At 41.7% G+C, this 20,628-nt stretch overlaps 1 protein-coding gene across 2 annotated transcripts in view; it reads left to right on the top strand.

Annotated features, from left to right (window-relative positions):
- The window catches only part of cntn3a.2 (contactin 3a, tandem duplicate 2), a 106,423-nt gene that overhangs the window by 18,636 nt on the left and 67,159 nt on the right, over window positions 1-20,628 (top strand). For both annotated transcript variants that reach the window (XM_017715917.2, XM_017715916.2), the window contains exon 3: window positions 10,391-10,526. In XM_017715917.2, the coding sequence (XP_017571406.1) occupies window positions 10,391-10,526 (136 nt within the window). The remainder of the gene's footprint in view (window positions 1-10,390; window positions 10,527-20,628) is intronic.

Below are 20,628 nucleotides of genomic sequence, written 5' to 3'. Positions count from 1 at the left end.
TGTAGTCCTCCACAGTGTTTAATCTACAACAGCCAAAAACAAAATAGGAATCCCACAGACGTGTTAGCAGAAAAGTGCATTTCCTCACTTTTCACTGACGTTTGAAATGTACGGCTCATAGGGCAGAAGGCTTATCTCTAATGGTCACGGTTAATACAAACGCTACCAGTTAAAGGCTTGAACACACCTGAAAGTGTGCTCTGTAACTGGATCTAAAGGCCTATTTTCACAGATTTATTTCAGATTTGTTTCTAAGACAAATATAAATGTTGAATTGAAAAAAAAATCTTTTAGATTTAAATATGAAGTAGTTTTCGGCAGCCGGGAGAGTCCCAGCATACGTGGAGCTCCTTCAGGCCTGTTAGAAAAACGTTCCAGGTGGCTCCTCATATAGATGCTTGAGGGAACGCCAAGGGTGCATAGAGCTGCATCAAGACAAAGGGGCTGAACTTTATCTCAGTATATGAGATTTGATCGTCTTATAGTGCAGTTCTGAAATGTTTCACAGTTTTCATGGTCATTGTGTATCCACCCCACGTTCCAAAGCGAGTGGAAGGTTGGAATGCAGTATTTGCTTTGGATGTGTAAATGGTCTGTAATGAACGTGCTTTGTCCTGAACGACATACTTCCAGCTCATCACATTATCATCACATCATATAAAGCTACACTATGTAAGATTAAAATTTAAATATATGGTGCGCGTGGGCTGCTTGTGAGCTGCCGTGTAAAGTCTGGAATAATTTAAAAGTCAGGATTTCGTTGGAATTTTTCAGAATACATTATACCTAGTTACGTCACGCACAGACTCAAAAAGACGGTCCAGCTCGATGAGGAGGTCTCAAAATGCAAACTTTACAGTATGCTGATGAAAACACGTCCTTCACCAAGTTCTGACAGAGACCGGCAGATTAATCTGCCCAGTGATGTGGTCTGAAGCAACGTCATCTTCTGCACATTGTATGAAATTACACGTTTTCACCAGAGAGGTCTCCAAATCCCCAAATCTTACATAGTGCAGCTTTAAAAGAGGTAATTCTTGTTTCTCTCTAATCCTCCACCAAAATGTAATGACTTGTTTACTTATAAAGCTTCTTCTGAGTTTTGGTTACAGGAGTGGGACTTTTGCTAAAAATATATGACCATATTTAAAGATATTACACAGTTTATATAACGATATTTTGATATCCAATTAAGCAGAACTGATTATGCTCTCATTTTAACGAAACACGCAGTTTGTCAGTGTTCTTTAAATTCATGACACATGAAAGCAAGTTGCGTTTAAATAAAATGTATCCTGGTGACGATAAAATATTGTCATATTGCCCACCCCTGTTTGATTACATCACCCTGCATCCACCACCCCATATATGTAGTTCAGTTCAGATTGATTTGTAGAGCACAAGGCAGCTATACAGAAATCTAGGTCCAAGCCTCAGTGGTGACAGTGGCAAGGAAAATTTCCTTAAGAGCAAGAACCAAGAACCAAGAACCAACAGGGAGCCCATTCTCCTCTGGTCGACATGCGATAGTGATAATAACAATAATACATGAAAAATATGATTAAAGGACAAAGACTTGACGATGAATATACAGTAATAAAGGGGAAAAATGAGCATTTCGTTGGACAGAGGTATTTAGGATGTAGGATAACCGATGATAACCGATGTCTATCTGAGAAATAGATCTGTGAAATCCAGTGTCTACTGTTAGAAGTGTTTCATGCATGTGTGGAGAAAAGCAAGATTTATTATGGGCAAAATCAGGGTCTAGACTGTCCAAGGTCAGTGAGCCAACACGGAGAGCAGGAGGGACAGACATGACTTAAATAAACACAGGCTGTGAACACACTACACGAAAATACATATCAAACAATACATTCAGCATGACCCATACATCAAACAATCAGCATGATCAAAGACCAACGAAAACTGGGGCAAACACAGGGCTTAAATAATCACAGGGATGACAAGGCACAGGTGGGAAACAGGTGAAACGAATCAGGTGTGGAGTCAAGAAAACAAGGGGGCAGGACTGAACCAAAACAAATGCACATCGAAGATCAAAAGTAAACAAAAAGCACATGGAGGAGTGGGAGGAGCCATTTGTGACACAGACCGAAAATGCAAATTAAGTCCTTCAAAACTAATGACCGCTGTTAGAAGCCTATCCTGACACCACGTTAGTATAAATGCATAAAGAACTCCGTATAGCGTGAGATAGCTGAACACCACGACGTATCATCGAAGGAAACGCTCGGCTAGCTCAGAGAGCCTCTGGAATACATCACGGCACTATGATTTCCAATTCGTGTTAACTTTACTTGGGTTTCCATACGTCTTCGTCTTCTGTTCGAGTGCTGTGCTGAAAGAGAGCTCGCAGTACGCTGCAGTGACTGAGTCCAATTGATGGAAAACTCCACAGATTGAAAGTCTTAAACTTAAAAAAAAACATACCAGAACTAACAAGATTGAGAGTTATTTTTGTCTTGCCTGCAGAAGATGCAATTAAGCTGTGCAGTCATTTTGAAAATGAGTGGTATTGTTTGGCGGAAGGGTTGGGACTCCCTAGTTCGCTCTCTTAGGAAGCCGAAATAGAGTGTCACACTTTAATAGCTCCACTCCCTCAAGATACAGGAATAGAAATTTTCCTCTGAAACTGTATCCGTGTGAGATAATACTATATTGTGACTTTGCTTTAGCTTTGCCGTTCCTTAAACCAGTACAGAGCGTTCCTGAGGAAATTCTGTCTGTTCTGTCTTTGAGCTTCGGGAAGAAAATCAATGAGACAGCTCTGCTGTTAGAAAGTCACAGTGTGCAGAGCAAATGCAGATTTCTAGAACTGTGATTCATTTGCTACATTTCTGCCTTGAACTATTAAAACTGTTTTTTTTTTTAAAAAAAAAACTCCTGTCAGGCCACTTCGTAAAGGGCCTGCATCACCTCCCACACTTTTTACAAATAAAGGAGAAAACATTCACTACCCGGCTCATACAGTCCTTGCATGTAAACTATGCTGCTGTTTTGAACGCATTGTTTCTCAGATGCCACACAAAATAACTCATTATAATGCCGGGGAGCGATGATGAAGCGGACGCATATGCAAAGAGAAGGGAGATTTATTATGGGTAAATCCATAATCAGGGTCCAGGATCACAGAGCCAACACGGAGAGATGGAGGGACTGACATAACGGAAAGCAACACAGATTAAACCCAATAACAGAGACTAGGAAATATAACGGAGGCCAGAAGAAACAACACCAAACAATACAAAGACCAGCAAACAACCAGGGAAAAACACTGGGCTTGAACAGGTTAACAAGACACAGGTGAGAACAATCAAGAGCACGGTCTGGAAACAAGGGGGCAGGACAGGGAAGAATCAAAGCAAGGAAGCACATGGACAAGACCAGAAGTAAACTAAAGCACATGGAGGACTGGGAGGGGCCAATCATGACACTCATTTAGAAAAGATCCAACTCAAACATCTGTCTATTAACATCCGTTTACACCAGTTCAGTCTATAGCAGCTTAGCTCCGCCCATTCATTTTGAAGTTTTAAGGGGTGTTTCAGCTCAGAATGCTTCTTGAATGAAGTGCAATGCAGGGCAGCCAATCAGAACGGAGCTCATTAATCTGAAATCAGTCAGGACACAGTAACGAAAAATAGCCTGTTTATTTCTAAGGCAGGGTGGTGAACTGCGGTCCTGGGGGGGCTGGTGTCCAGCACAGTTTGGTCATTTACCTGCTAACACACCCCCAAAATCTGGCAATTGGCTACTGAGTAGAATCAGGTGTCCAGGAATCTGGCTCTCCAGGACCAGAGTTCACCATTGCTGTTCCAAGGGTTAAAGACAGGTTGGAAAATGTTCATGTACCAATAATTTAATGACTATTTTTGTACATAAAACCACAAATGGAAAAAAAATAAAGCACAAGAAGAATGTACGACATCAGTCAATCAACCTTTATTTCGTACATTGAGAACATTGAGGGTGCCCCTCATTTACAGTGTTGCCGAGTTGAGCCCTTTAAGGAGAGAGTGAAGTGCATATGCAGAACATCTTAATACCCAAGTTTCTAGAATATGCTCACAGCATAAGGTCTGTATTTACCCTCATTACTCTCCAGTGGCAACTGATACTCAACAAGCCTTCCACCCTCTATTCCATCAAGCCTTGAATGCGTTCTGTTTACCATTATGCATGAATAATACAAGAGGGGAACCCTCTGGGCCTTCTAGGTCTTCAGAGAAGGCCCAAAGATTTCTGTGAAAAAAATAAAACATGCATGTCTGCAATTTTAGTTAGTTTTTATGTAATACAGTCATCTTGTTCAACATGATTAAACTCCAAACGTACTGTACGTAATGCTCTTGTTTCATTGTTAAGTTAAAACATTGAAGCATCCAGTCATTCTGTGGTACCTCGGTAGATACAGCCAAGCTGACTTTCCCATTGGTTAGGACTTCAGAGGCTGAACTGAAGACCTAATGTGTCAGATTAACCACTCACCTAATTAGAAAGTGAGATTGGAATCGACCAATCGTTTTGATTTCCAATGTTGAGACCAATTTAGTGAGAAGAACATCACTTTGGGCATTCTGGAAGTCCCAGATACGTCACTGACTGCCTATACGGCTCGTAGACTGACCAGTGCATTTCAGACAGATGTTAAATATGGAAAAAAAGGCGCATCTCTATGCCAGGACTCTTTACTGAAGGAGTCTCTGTAAAAAGATCAAATATGTTGCTGTTGTTGGATGAAAATTGTCACTTTACAGGACATAGAAACAACCTACTTTACTTTTAATGTAAGTCAATGGAACCAGACATCTTTCCAAGTCATTTTGGGTCTGCTCTATGAAGTTTACGGCTCATAGAGTGGAAGGCTTATCTCTAATGGTCACGGTTCACCGCTGTATAATACAAACACTACCTTTAGTTAAAGGTTTGAACACACCTGAATGTGTGCTCTGTAACTGGATCTGAAGGCTTACTTTTACAGATTTATTTCAGATTTGTTTCTAAGACAAATATAAGTGTTAAATTGAAAAAAAAATCTTTTAAATTTAAATATCAGGTATTTTCCGGCCACCGGTTTCCAGCAAATATGGAGCTACTTTTCTGTAAGTATCTATAAACACATGTTATAATGCATTTGTATGGCATTATAAACATGGTTATAAATATGTATAAAAATGAATTATACTGAATTATGCTTTATAGTTTATTATGTTATGAATTGTTAATATAATGCATTATAAATAGTGTTAATAACATATTAGTCCCAGCTTGGAAAGTAAGGACAAATACAGTTTAGTTTATTTACTGAGGTTTACAGTGTTTTATTTCTCAGCTCTGGTGCTGTTAGAGCTGCATCTTCAGAGCTTCAGTCCTGAATATTCAGATGCTCCAAACTGGCCGTCCAGCCTAGAATCACTGCTACAGTGAGCTTTGTCGAGTGATGTCACTGTAATTTGTTCCCTCACTGGTTCTAACGTCAAGCGCTAGAACCCTTTACTGTGTACCACTACACTACACTACAGTACAGTAATGCTGGTTTCTGCTGGCGTTCTATTGGATATGCAGTGTTAAGTCAGTGCCAGGCTAACGGTGGTGCACATTAACAGTGGTGAACATTAACAGTGTTGAACATTAACAGTGGTGAACATTAACAATGGTGCACATTAACAGTGGTGCACATCAACAGTGTTGAATATTAACATTGGTGCACATTAACAGTGGTGCACATTAACAGTGGTGAACATTAACAGTGGTGAACATTAACAGTGGTGAATATTAACAGTGGCGCACATTAACACTGGTGCAGATCAACAGTGTTGAACATTAACAGTGCTGAACATTAACAGTGGTGAACATTAACAGTGGTGAATATTAACAGTGGCGCACATTAACAGTGGTGCACATCAACAGTGTTGAATATTTACATTGGTGCACATTAACAGTGGTGAACATTAACAGTGGTTAACATTAACAGTGGTGAACATTAACAGTGGTGAACATTAACAGTGGTGAATATTAACAGTGGCGCACATTAACAGTGGTTAACATTAACAGTGCTGAACATTAACAGTGGTGAACATTAACAGTGGTGAATATTAACAGTGGCGTACATCAACAGTGTTGAATATTTACATTGGTGCACATTAACAGTGGTGAACATCAACAGTGTTGAACATTAACATTGGTGCACATTAACAGTGGTGAACATTAACAGTGGTGCACATTAACAGTGGTGAACATTAACAGTGGTGAACATTAACAGTGGTGCACATTAACAGTGGTGCACATTAACAGTGGTGAACATTAACAGTGGTGCACATTAACAGTGGTGAACATTAACAGTGGTGAACATTAACAGTGGTGCAAATTAACAGTGGTGAACATTAACAGTGGTGCACATTAACAGTGGTGCACATTAACAGTGGTGAACATTAACAGTGGTGCACATTAACAGTGGTGAACATTAACGGTGGTGAACATTAACAGTGGTGAACATTGACTTTCCCACATTGGGTGAAACTCTGATGTTGCTCTAGTTTAAACTCCGACATTTGAAGCCTGTAATGAGCTTATTGTGTTTTAGTGTTTCAGTAAATCCTTCAGTAAATTCTTCAACTTGAAGCCTCAGTCTGAACCCTGGAGGAGGCTTTAGTCCAGCACGCTCCACTTTACTGAGAGCGGACTAATACAGCTTATGAGCTCTTATCATTTATGAGCAGTCCTTATAACGCATATATAAATGTTAACAATTCATACTGCACAGTAACCATGGTTACAACATGTAATGCATTTATATAAATATTTATAGGCATGTTTATAATGCCTTATGAATGTTGTGCATGTGTTTATAGATACTTACAAAGGTGACATTCATAGAAAGTGTTACCAAATGTTCCAGGTGGCTCCTCATGTAGATGCTTGAGGGAACGCCAAGGGTGCATAGAGCTGCATCAAGACAAAGGGGCTGAACTTTATCTCAGTATATGAGATTTGATCGTCTTATAGTGCAGTTCTGAAATGTTTCACAGTTTTCATGGTCATTGTGTATCCACCCCACGTTCCAAAGCGAGTGGAAGGTTGGAATGCAGTATTTGTTTTGGATGTGTAAATGGTCTGTAATGAATGTGCTTTGTCCTGAACGACATACTTCCAGCTCCTGCAGAGAGTCTGTTTTTCACTGCTCAGTGATGCTGCATTCAATTTGCCCCTTTAATATCACTTTAGCCTTTTTACTGGAAGTAACACATGCATGAAGTGTGAAAATATGCTGTCGGTACAGCAACCGACTGTTTACTGCTGATGATTACTCTGTGTTTCGATTATACGAAAGTTAACATTTTTCCTTGTTTGTTTATTTATTTAAGCAGATGCCACTTTTGCCGTATATCAAAAAGCCCTGTCTGTTATTAAACCTGCGCTGTAATAAAAGCACAGCGCTGCTATGCGTGTCAGACTGTTGGGTTTTCTAGTAAACCATTGAACCAAAACCCATCACTGCTGTAAAAAGCCTGCATATAAATCTCACTCCAGATACAAATCTCGTATCTCCAAAATGTTAACTTCACAGGAGAAGGACAAAACACACTTTACTTTTAATGGAAGTCAATGGAACCAGACGTCACTCCAAGTCATTTTGGGCCGTTTCTTTTGGTCCATTCATCATGAAATTCACACACAATGTAAAGAGCAACAGGTTTTTTTGAAACTGTCAAAAACTGAAAAACGACAAAAATGGAAATACGAGGTTTTCTTCTGACAGCAGCGATGTGCATCCACAAGAGCAAAATACTGAGGTGAGATTATTACCTGAGCCACTTATTCTGACGTACTAAGGCTGGTAGTAAATAGTGACCGTGCATTGTTTAACTTCATTTTGCCTTATTTTCAGTCATACTGTGGCTGCTCTTGTTGAGAGAGAGAGAAAAAAAACAATTTTGACAAACAAAAATAAAATTTTGCATGCCATTTCTTATTTTTTCCTTAATTTGATGAAGAAAATAATAATAAAATTTCATTTAAAGTATTATTGGCTAACACTGGATATATTTTACACTCATCAGAGTGAGCAGATGTGCTCCATATAATGATTGGACCATTTTTGGTCCCACCTTAAATTAAGTGTCTCTAATAACTGTGTTGTTACGCATGAATAACATGCAACAACAATGTAACTACTGATGATTAAGGCAATGTTACAGATGGATTACAGAACTACAGCCTATGTAATTACACATGTGTATCAACTTGTTTTGCCTCATGTAATAAACAAGTTTATGTTCTACAGAGAATTTTCCCGTAGTTTAGTGTTAAAGTTACATGTTATAATAAGTGGGCAGTTCCTGTGTAATTGTTATGTAGGTACTGTGTAATAATGGAGTTGTAATAATTTCTTTGAGGGTAATGTAGCATTTTTAAGTAACATTACAGAAGTTGTGTTTTAAGATGAGGGGATACCTGCTGTTCCAGTCTGATTACAAATGGAAGCACATTTGTTATTACCCTTGTGTAATTACATGAGAGAGAGTAGGCTGTTAACTATCAAGGTATACTTGTGTAATTACACAAGACTGTAGTTCTGTAATCCATCTGTAACAGTGACTCAATCATCAGTAGTTAAATTGTTGTTGCATATGTTTTTCACAAGTAACTAAACAGTTATTACACACACTTAATATAAAGTGGGACCCTGATGTAATTACTTGAGGCAAATCTGACGTTAATACATGTGTAATTACATAGGCTGGAGTTCTGTAATCCATCTGTAACACTGACAAAATTAATGGTAGTTTCAGTGTTGGTGCAGATGTTATTCATGTGTAACTACACTGTTATTAGACACTTAATATAAAGTGGGACCCTGATGGGTCATGTATCAAAAACATGTAATTACTTGAGGCAAATCTGACGTTAATACATGTGTAATTACAATCAATATAATCAGTATAATCAATCTGTAACACTGGTGAAATCATTGGTAGTCACAGTGTCATTGCATATGTTATTAATGTGTAACTACACAGTTATTAGACACTTAATATAAAGTGGGGCCCAGTTTTTTTCCAAAAACTATTATGAGACTTTGTCTCTGCAGTCGCTGCACTAAGCTACTAGTTACTGGTTTCTTCTGTGGTTTTGTTACTGAAACGTCACAGACGAGGTTCGATGCTCTGAGCTGAACACGCACTCACCATAAGTCAAAATCATGCGGTTCCCAGCTTGAGCAGGAAGCGCTCAGTGCAGTTAAACATAGCTTTTATAATATGACATGAATTCTAGATGCAAAATGATGATGCAATATTTTTACACACCATTTAGTGCTGAAGTGCGTTTTGGGACGCAGCCTGTTTGTTCAGTGTGGCAGAAACGAGCGTCCATGCAAAACGCATGTGAGTCAAACACGTGGTTCCATTGCCCTGCTCATATGTTAATTACGCGGTTGAGCTTGTGTTCATTTGCATGGAAGTTCTTAGTAGATAAGCCACTAAATTAGTCACCCCCACCAGCGCAGAGTGTCTGCCGGTAATTAGCACCTCTTTTGAGAAAATCAGGGCCTATGAATACAATAGGCGTGATAATACATGAAGAGAAGTGAGGGACAGAGCTGGATTTTATAGTATGATCATTTAGAGAAAGTTAAAAATGAAAAAAAAGGGGGTAAAACTTCTGTCCAATCAAAGAACACAGAGAGCACCCACATGTACATTAAAACCATTGGTTCAGAGTTGAAAACACCTTGGAACTGACTTGGATTTTAGAGCAGAAAACTTTTTCTCACTGTGTTTATTTCATTAAAATAAATGTTTGAGCATTTTCTCGCTGCCAGTGCGATAATAACGCCTCCAACACTTTTCCAGATGTTTCAGATGTGAAAACTTTAGCTAATATTTAATCAAATCTGGCCCTATGAGTAGAGTATAATAGACGTGATGGTACATTTAACCAAGGGTAGAACTGAGGGATAGAGCTGGATGTAATAGTATGATAATTTAGTGAAATTTAAAATAAAAAGGGGTAAAACATCTGACCAATCAAAGAACGCAGTGAACACCCACATGTGTAGCTAAACCACTGCAGTACCAAACCAAACGCACCAAATGATAAAGATATAAAGACAAAAACCCAAACTCTGGTGCAGATCTCAGTAGAAGTAGAGTGTCACCTGGCTGTTAGTATGTCAGTGTAGCCTATGTGACAAATGATGACCTGAATAAGTGTTTATAAATGTCTATGTAGGTCTATGCCTGTTGTCTTGTAGAGCTTAGGAACATCTGCCCACAGTAAAGTGTTGGCAGTTTTTGGTTAAGACTGCATAGAGAACTTGCACTGACATCTGAATTCATGTTCTTGCTCTGCTGTTTTCCACCAGAATGTCTAGATTATAAATCATTCCATGGGCCAAAGTGGCGAATGGAGCCCAGTGATTTGATGGCTCCTGTGGGTTTGCCTGAAGAAGAGGCCACGCTCACCTGCGATGCTAAAGGCCTGCCTTCTCCTCAGTACAGGTATGGTACTGTTTCTTCCTTCTTGTCTTGCTGATTTCTGTGCCTCACAGACCAGCTGAGCTTTTCTTGGCTTGTATTGGTTTACATTACATCGTGGAAAACCGGGAGCTCGATAGACTCATATAAATGGAAAGCAGTCTGGCAGGTTTAGTTGGTAAACTTGACTCTAATTGTGTGCCTAAAGAAACAGATCTGGCTTTGACTCGTCCATCAGATTCCCAGGCAGAGAAGCGTGATTGGTCACTCCAGAGAACACGTCTCCACTGCTCTAGAGTCCAGTGGAGGCGCTTTACTCCACTGCATTCCACGCTTTGCATCGCGCTTGGTGATGTAAGGCTTGGATGCAGCTGCTCGGCCATGGAAACCCATTCCATGAAGCTCTCTACGCTGTTCTTGAGCTGATCTGAAGGCCACATGAAGTTTGGAGGTCTGTAGAGAAACAGAGCTGGCTGTGGGTTATTTGTTATGCAGCACAAGATAAGAAATAAGATCAACATTGTCTACTGTGGTCACTCACTGCTTTCTAGTGGCATCTAATGAATTCTGGATTTGGTGATTTGAGGCTGCACCTACAGGATCTGCCCCCAACAAACTGCAGCGTTTACCCCAGTCTCCCGCAGCTGGGCCGTCACACTTAATGACTTAATGCCTTAACAACTACATCAATTAAACCCCATCAGCGCCCGGTGTCCTTGTGTTCATGCCACAGTAGGACGGGAGCTCAATATGTGTGACGTTTTCGGTTTATTTTGCGTTTCGAGATTGGCTGGATGGTCTGTTATTGTTATCATCCTGATTTGGTTCACAGTACACGACTGGGTATCATCAGTACTTCGAGGACACTGAACGACTGCATGCATGCCATAAAAAGAAAGATTTAGACCAGTTATAGTTTATAATAGGGCGTAAAAACCGAGCTACATTTTTTGCATATCTCACCTGTTGCTAAGAAACAGTAGCATCACAGCTGTCAATCAGTTGCGCTGGCATTTGTGTCAATATTGTCACTGCCCCCCCGCAAAAAAAAAACAAGTATCCCCAGAATGGCAACTTTACAGGAGAAGGCAAAATCATTGTTTACTTTTAATGTGTTGATGTAAAAAGATCTTATTTCAGGCTGTTTTAAAGAATTTCTGCTGGACGATTCATCGTGACATGTTCACACAGTGTAAGTGATGAGGAGTTGGAGAGGTGCAGACAGAGACGTGAGAGATACAGTGGTGAAATGTGCTGATCTGTTTCGGTCATATAACTATTTTTCTTGCAGTGGCCATATTAATGACCATCTTCTGCCGCGTGCTTTTCACAGTCATTGAAGGTTCAGAAGACACTGAGGCTTTGCTCTGACTAAATAGTCCAGTGTCTGATTATGGTCAGCTGTTTCAGTGATCAGTGTTGATGGGGGTGATTTTCTTCTCCCCTTTCAGACATAAACACTACAGCTTTACCAGTGAAGATACTAATATATATATTTCCAAAAGTATTTGGTCATCTGGCTTTGCATGCATATGAACTTGAGTGACGTCACATTCTTAATCCATAGGGTTTAATATGATGTCGGCCCACCCTTTGCAGCTATAACAGCTTCAACTCTTCTGGGAAGGCTTTCCACAAGGGTTAGGAGTGTGTTTATGGGGATTTTTGGCCGTTCTTCCAGAAGCACATTTGTGAGATCAGACACGGATGTTGGAGGAGAAGGCCTGGCTCACAGTCTCTGCCTTAATTAATTCTGAAGGTGCTGTCGGTTTGAGGTCAGGACTCAAGGGGCCGTCCCCAAACTGTTCCCACAAAGTTGGGAGCATGAAATTGTCCAAAATCTCTTGGTGCTGAAGCTTTAAGAGTTCCTTTCACTGGAACTAAGGGGCCGAGCCCAACTCCTGAAAAACAACCCCACACCATGATCCCCCCTCCACCAAACTTTACACTCGGCACAATGCAGTCAGACAAGTACCGTCTCCTGGCAACCACCAAACCCAGACTCGTCCATCAGATTGCCAGACGGTGAAGCGTGATTGGTCACTCCAGAGAACACGTCTCCACTGCTCTAGAGTCCAGTGGCGGCGCTTTACTCCACTGCATTCCACGCTTTGCATTGCGCTTGGTGATGTAAGGCTTGGATGCAGCTGCTCGGCCATGGAAACCCATTCCATGAAGCTCTCCACGCTGTTCCTGAGCTGATCTGAAGGCCACATGAAGTTTGGAGGTCTGTAGTGATTGACTCTGCAGAAAGTCGGTGACCTCTGCGCACTATGCCCCTCAGCATCCGCTGACCGCTCTGTCATTTTACGTGGCCGACCACTTCGTGGCTGAGTTGCTGTCGTTCCCAATCGCTTCCACTTTGTTATAATCCCACTGACAGTGGACTGTGGAATATTTAGTAGTGAGGAAATTTCACGACTGGACTTGCTGCACAGGTGGCGTCCGATCACGGCACCACGCTGGAATTCACTGAGCTCCTGAGAGCGACCCATTCTTTCACTAATGTCTGTAGAAGCAGTCTGCAGGCCTAGGGGCTCGGCTTTATACACCTGTGGCCGTGGAAGTGAATGTTTTGATTTTGATTTTGTCATTTGCCCTTTTAGAAAGTGGTCTACTGACTAGCAGGTGTGGCGCTGCTCTTTGTAAAAATAAACTAAAAAGTGTTTTGTTAATGTTGTGCTAATTTTTCTGTATTAGATCAAAACATTTTGATATGAATGGTCAGCACAAAAAAGATGCATTATCACTTTGAGTATTGCTAAAGTACCACTTCACAGTTCTGGAGAACTACTGTTGATATTTAACCCTTAACAGCAAAACAATCACACCCCTCCCTTCAGTGCTCCTTCAGAAAATCTACCCCAAATTTGTGGACACACATTTCCGAGGCCAACATGCCTTTTTAGATCTTTGTGGCCATTAAAACCCTTCGCAAACCAAACCCCTTATAATGTTAGAGTGAACAACCACACAACAAGTAACGTAACTAATGTTAGCAGGTAGCAGGTTAGCAAACTGTCACTCGGTTTCTGCTGTAAAGCAAAGCAGCTGCTATCACGAACATTCGCGAACAAGACAAAATAATGCTGAACACTGATTCTGTGAAACAGCAGAAATGAGCTAATGTTGCCCTCCTGTCCAGCTGGAGCGACCTCCTCATCCCTTTTCAGGCATTTCATTTCTCAGTGAAGCTGAAGTCGGCTTCTGTTTCACTAGCTTCCCATCCTGCTTTAAATTGTGTGGGTGGTCACTGCTTGGGGAGGGCAAAACACAACCTGGGGAGGACAGACGTGATCACAGGGCGGGACTAACATGCACATGTGGCCATCCTGGCTATGAAAATAAACAATAGAGAAGCTTGGACTGCAGCATATAGTGGCAAGCTTGGCTTCATTCTCAGCTTAGGACACTGTTACTCCACTATATCTTTACAGAATGAAAATCTTTACAAAAAAATAGTTATTTGCTGCTATATTAATACTTAAAATGCTGAATATATTACCTTTACCTCGCACAAAGGCATTAAACGTAAGCTGTCCGGTGTGTAAAACCAGACTTGGTCTTCAAAAAAGGCACAACACACCCCAAAAAACAGCTGGTTGGACGTCGGCTTGTTATTCTATCATCTTGTTTTGTTTGTTTATTTTGACCAATTTTGTGATTTTTACCTGTTGTCCATTATTAAATGGTTTATTTTTTGCAGTCCTTGAATTGAAAGCACGGTAGTTGCGTTTTTCCCAGCCTTTTTTTATTAAATTGTGGCAATTTTTTGTTTATTGCACTTTTTTGAAAGTGTTTTGAAGCATTGAGAGGTTCTATGTTTACCATTGTTGTGCGTTTGAAAGCTGTTTTGTGAGCTAACCTTGAACTATAACCTTTCAGACGTGCAAATAAGCTCTTCCCTCAGCGGATTCAGAGTCTTAGTGCAGCCAGTTAGCAGCAGCAGTGCGTTGTTCAGCGTCTCGGGAGAGGATGATTGGAGAGTCTGGTCTCACGGAAATGAATCTTTAATCACTTCCCCGGCTCACTGTTGTTGTTCCTCCTGTATCGAAAGCTCATGTCTTCCCTCCACTTACAGGCGAGCAGTGGCTGGTTGTCTTTCCTGTAGGGTCTGTACCTTTTTGCTCGTTGCTTCTCTGGTTTTCTTCCCCCTCTCCCGGCTATACACGGGCTTTATGCATTTCCAACGCCGGGGCCTTAGCCCAGGTGCCTTTCTTGAAGTGCAAATAGGTCCAAGCTTTCTTTTCTCTTATCCTCCGCTGCTGCCATAGAGTAGTCAGCTCATGGAATAAATCACCCTGGTAAGGTCAGCAGGTTCATTAAAGCCAGAGGTAGATGTGGTGCCCAATTTATAAATCTTTATCACAAGTTTAGCCTTTTGCAACTGATGTATCATGATGTACTGTATGTTTATGTACGGATCCACTCGTCACACATCAACACCAGTTGTAGACACAGAGGAAAGACGACAGAAGGAGGAAAATTCTCTCTACAAAAACTGGACGTTCTGATCAAGGAAGCGAGTCTCAGCTGCTAAATGAAAGGCAGTTTGGGAAATCACTGTGAAGAAAATTACGATTAACTTTTCCGTGGATGAACCAAAAATGCACATATTAACGCCGCCACGAGCGTTTAGCGGTTATGGATCTGAATGCTTTATGTGCTTTGAGCATCTTGATCAATCTTCACACATCCTAGACGGGTTTCTGTGGACAGTGAATCAAAGCATTTATGCCATCCAGCAAACGTAAATAATTTAGGTCCAAATAATACAGGCCAATCTTTTACAGTAACACATTACTGGTTCACCAAGGCGCTTCAGGATTGCAGTATGCAGTAATATCTCTATGGTATTCTGTCCATATTGTGCATAATATGTTTTAACCCCTTAAACTCCTTAAACTCTAGACCTGTTATGTCACCTTATCATAGTTATTTGAGCTGACTGCCGTTACTTAAGCTGATCGCAGTTATTTTCCATAGTTGTTCGTCCGTTGGGGTGAAGCAAATGTAGGAAACAAAGGAAAACAGGCAGCAATGAGGAATGTTTGTTTATATGATGTTAATAACGCCTTTAGAGGGCGGCGGTGAGCGATGTGCGTTTATTTGATGTTTGTTAATAACGCCTTTAGAGGGCGGCGGTGAGCGATGTGCGTTTAGTTGATGTTTGTTAATAACGCCTTTAGAGGGCGGCGGTGAGCGATGTGCGTTTAGTTGATGTTTGTTAATAACGCCTTTAGAGGGCGGCGGTGAGCGATGTTCGTTTAGTTGATGTTTGTTAATAACGCCTTTAGAGGGCGGCGGTGAGCGATGTGTTTTTATGCGATGTACGTTTAGTTGATGTTTGTTAATAACACCTTTAGAGGGCGGCGGTGAGCGATGTGCGTTTAGTTGATGTTTGTTAATGACGCCTTTAGAGGGCGGCGGTGAGCGATGTGCGTTTAGTTGATGTTTGTTAATAACGCCTTTAGAGGGCGGCGGTGAGCGATGTGCATTTAGTTGATGTTTGTTAATAACGCCTTTAGAGGGCGGCGGTGAGCGATGTGCGTTTAGTAGATGTTTGTTAATAACGCCTTTAGAGGGCGGCGGTGAGCGATGTGCGTTTATTTGATGTTTGTTAATAACGCCTTTAGAGGGCGGCGGTGAGCGATGTGCGTTTAGTAGATGTTTGTTAATAACGCCTTTAGAGGGCGGCGGTGAGCGATGTGCGTTTAGTAGATGTTTGTTAATAACGCCTTTAGAGGGCGGCGGTGAGCGATGTGCGTTTATTTGATGTTTGTTAATAACGCCTTTAGAGGGCGGCGGTGAGCGATGTGCGTTTAGTAGATGTTTGTTAATAACGCCTTTAGAGGGCGGCGGTGAGCGATGTCCGTTTAGTTGATGTTTGTTAATAACGCCTTTAGAGGGCGGCGGTGAGCGATGTGCGTTTAGTTGATGTTTGTTAATAACGCCTTTAGAGGGCGGCGGTGAGCGATGTGCGTTTAGTTGATGTTTGTTAATAACGCCTTTAGAGGGCGGCGGTGAGCGATGTGCGTTTAGTTGATGTTTGTTAATAAAAATAAAAATTTGGGCCACTTTAACCTGCTGTGTAAACGTAGCTTTTGTCTGCAGTGTCTGTTTATGTCATATATGTTTGGTTCCATCCAGTCCCCAACTTTGTGCGTGCAATAGAGCGGTCTGTCGAGTTGATGGATGTTGATTTTTGTGGGACTCATGGACACTGAAGCTCTCAGTGTTGAAGTCCTGGTGCACCCAGTATTGTACTAAAATAGAGTACAGATCATTCTCCTGCTTTTTTCCACTTTGATATGCCCACCACACGGAAAAAGAAAGCATAGAGGTCGGCAGAATGCAGTCCTGCCTATTCCTTGCTGTGTTAAAAACCACATAGATTTAATAGAAGTGAGTCAGTTATATATTTTGCACATGAACTACAAGTTTTGTGTTTTTCACTTGTGTAAAAGATTCAAGGTCACGTTATACATCCCAGCTCATAAACTGTATATCATCTAGAATCCAGAGTTGTAAATATGACTTCGGTCATTGGAGAAAACGGACATTTCCCAGTTTCCGACACCACTCGATCACAGCATCCGTTACATACCGCTATGAGGCCTGAAACAACCAGGACAAGCGTCAGTTTCCAGGACAGAGATTCAGCCTAGTCCTGGACTGCACAGCGTTCAGAAGGCGAGATTCTCCCCTGAAAGAAAATGTAACCCTGGACTGAGCTTAATCCCCATCTGGGAAACTTACCCTTAGGAATTAAGGGGGTTAAACTGCTGCTCTCGCTCACAGGTGGCAATATAACACACGACTCCTGCCAAAATAATATTTTAGACAGAACAACCACCAAAGCCTAAAGACTTGACAAACTCTGTGAAATCTCCATGCTGAGCCATGGCAAGATGCACCAAGAGCGAACTGCCAGAAAGATCTGATTTAATCCACAGAGACCCAACAAGCTCTCATGGCTGGAGACGGAAATGTCACACGTTCTCATGAGAAAGAATCCTGCAAATTACAGAATTAATTTTTAAGAAACAGTGTCAAACTCAGTGCCCACCACATCCCATCTATTAAAGTTTAGGAAACAGTTGACCAACGACTGCCCTGCTGGGTCTTACATGATGAATTAGCTTTCTTCCTAGGTGTTAACTGCTAATGCAGCCTCATACTGAAGACTAAACAACTAGACAGCAAAAAAACTCGCTTTTGCTTTTTACGCTGTCGGCTCTGTAAAGTATCTCCCACCTCGATTTGAGTTTGTGAGCGTGTGAGTCATTAAGGGTGAGCCAAGCTTTGCTAGCCAGCTGAGAATGGCCGGCCCATGCTGGCTGTGCGTCTGTGTTTGAGAGAGATTTCTTTCTTGGCCGGATCGCACGTAGGCTGCCGCGACATCGTCTCCCGGGTGATTCTACAGGTGCAGGACGTCTGAGCTCCAGGAGATGAGTGGAGAGAAAGTGAGAGAGAGATAGAGAAGGGGGAGATTGAGCAGATGAGCCTGCAGGGCTAGAGCCCGGAGTGCCAGTCTCATCATCGGCCAAGCCTTTCCTTCCCCTTCCATACAAAATTGATATGAACAGCAGGGTTGACTAGAGTTCAGCCACGGTGACACGAGAGACACCAGCGCTTTCCAGAAAAGCCCTGAGGCGGATGTAACCTCGCTTCACACCTCCTTCTCTGCCTCGCTTACTCTCCCTCTCTTGCTCCCTTGCTCCGTTTGGATGTGGCACCTATTTGCAGCCGCATGTCAAGTGCCCTTCATCAGGCCTAGCTCTCTCTGCATATACATCTATTTTTAACTGGCTTGTAGAACAGAAACCGGTCTATTGATGCCGTGTGCACTTCCATTTGCATCTCATATGGAGGGTAGGGGGTGGCGGTGGCTCGCATTAGAAGCAGCTGGTGATTTGGCCAGAATGCGAGCACGATTGCCTCTAATGCGGAGATGTTAAGAGCAGGGCTTTTTGTTCTGGTCCTTACCCCCTGATCCGCTTCGTGTTTGCACTCTGTACATCTGCTCGTACAGATAACGGTTCTGAAAAGGCCCAGGCATTAAACTCCACAGGCGAGGAATAAAAATACACGTAGCGGCCTGTGGGACAAGGACAGAAGCACGGATTCATGTGAAATCGCATCCCAGCCATGTATGGTTAACCTGTGCCGGGCGAGAGAAAGCGAGTAATGCATTGGAATAAATGTGCGAATACCGAGGTGTGGGCGGCAGCTAACCAGCCCATGTCCTGCTTTATCTGGGTGCTGAGAATTTTCGATAGCGAACGTGCAAAGCACCTCACACATCGACTCGATAAACACACCAGGAGGTGTGGGTAATACCAGCGTCATGGGGATTTGGGTGTCATATAATCCTCCGGGCATTGAGGGATTCGGCTCCTTCATAAGATGCCCACCCCCCTTCTCTAGGCGCTATTTTCATGCTCATGAATTAGCATGTGGTGCCAGATTCCTCTTCCTTCTGCGTCAGTTTCTGTGCAAAGCCTGAACCGTGGGGGTAGTACTGATACCCAGTCAAAATAAAAGACTGGCAAGCTCCAAGATCTTAGCGATCTCCCTCGCTCTTTGAGCAAGTCCCAGCAGGACTGGCCTGGCTTCTGAATAGCTGGTTTGACCTCCGGTGGGCTACAATCCAGAGCCCTGGTGACTGAGGCAGCTGAAGCGTGAGGAAGCAGGATTGATGACCCTCTCTAGTAGTAATTAAAGACCAATAAAGAGACTGGAGGGAAAGGATCTTCAGAATACCAACCAAACAGTACAGAAGCCAGTGGCCCAGATCAGCAGTTTGTCCAGAACCAAATCAGCATTTTTAGAGTTACGTTTTCATGTTTGTCTGTCCGTAGGCCTGTACTGAGTCTTCATATTACAGGTCAACTTATTCCGAGTCCTTTTTGTCGTTTCGTCCTGTAATTTTCCGATAGTCCCACACCGAAGCAGACACAGGAGAAAACACAGTGATACTATGTAAGTTGAGTGTTAATCTTGATCAAATAAAAGAACATAATAAAGCACAGTTCAGATCTTCGTCTATCAATTTTACTATTAATCTAGTGAGAAAGAACCAAATTGCTAATGTCACATAAACTTTACCGTCTGAGAGTTTGTGGCTGCTTAGCTCAGCTCTTCTTTAGCCCTTCTCTGAAGCAGTTTCACCTGAAGCCATTTGAAATGACAGTGGTGGAATGAACTCCCACTAACTGTCTGTACAGCAGAGTCTCTTGCTGTCTTCAAACGCAGACTGAAGACCATCTCTTTACACAGCACTTAAATGAGCACTGAATTAAGTATTGATTGCACTATATTGTGCTGCACTTATATATTGTGTTTTATTGTATTACAGTGTAGTGTAGTGTAGTTTATTGTAGTGTATTGCACTGTTCTGTGTTCAACTCTGTTCCTTTTTCTCTCGGTATCAACAGTGACTTTTTGTTTCCAGCAGTATCTGAGCTCTTTCTCTCTAACCTACTGGTAACTATCAAAGATACTTTCTCTAGACATCTTGTAAGTCACTCTGGACAAGAGTGCCTGCTAAACACTGTAAATGTAAATGTAAAATGACCTGTTTCACCTGACAAACAAGAGCTGAGACATGTTTTTACCTATCTATTAGGTTTAATAAATGTTGTATTAATGTAGGATGTCACATCATCCAACATTTAAAACTTCAGTTATGTTTATGCTTGGTAATACTGCTGTCTTGCTATGGTTTGGTCAAAATACATCAATAAATAAATAATTCTTAACTGGCAGTATATTAGTTTATACAGTCACTGGAAGCTGTTACTGCAGTAACTCGATTAAACATCACTGGGCATGATAGAAGTTGCACTTTTTGCCAGCGATACTGGAGCATATTGTTTATTTTATGTTGGTGTTTATCTCTTATCTCTTATCATTGTTCAATGGAACATTGAAGGTTTCAGTTTCAGTTTCAGTTGATAGCACGTTTGTGTTTATAAGTTTAAGAGGAGATCATTTGAATTTGATTGCAAAAGAAAGTATTTATCATACATCCCTGGGAAAGTTGGAAGGGCAGATGTACAAAAACATGTGGTGTAGCTGCGTAATTTTGTAGTTAAGCAGTAATATTTAAATATCATAGCAA

Source organism: Pygocentrus nattereri, chromosome 9, assembly GCF_015220715.1.
Source record: "Pygocentrus nattereri isolate fPygNat1 chromosome 9, fPygNat1.pri, whole genome shotgun sequence".
Lineage (NCBI taxonomy): Eukaryota > Metazoa > Chordata > Actinopteri > Characiformes > Serrasalmidae > Pygocentrus > Pygocentrus nattereri.
Note: the sequence above shows the minus strand (reverse complement) of the source record. Positions and strands in the feature narration are given on the sequence as shown.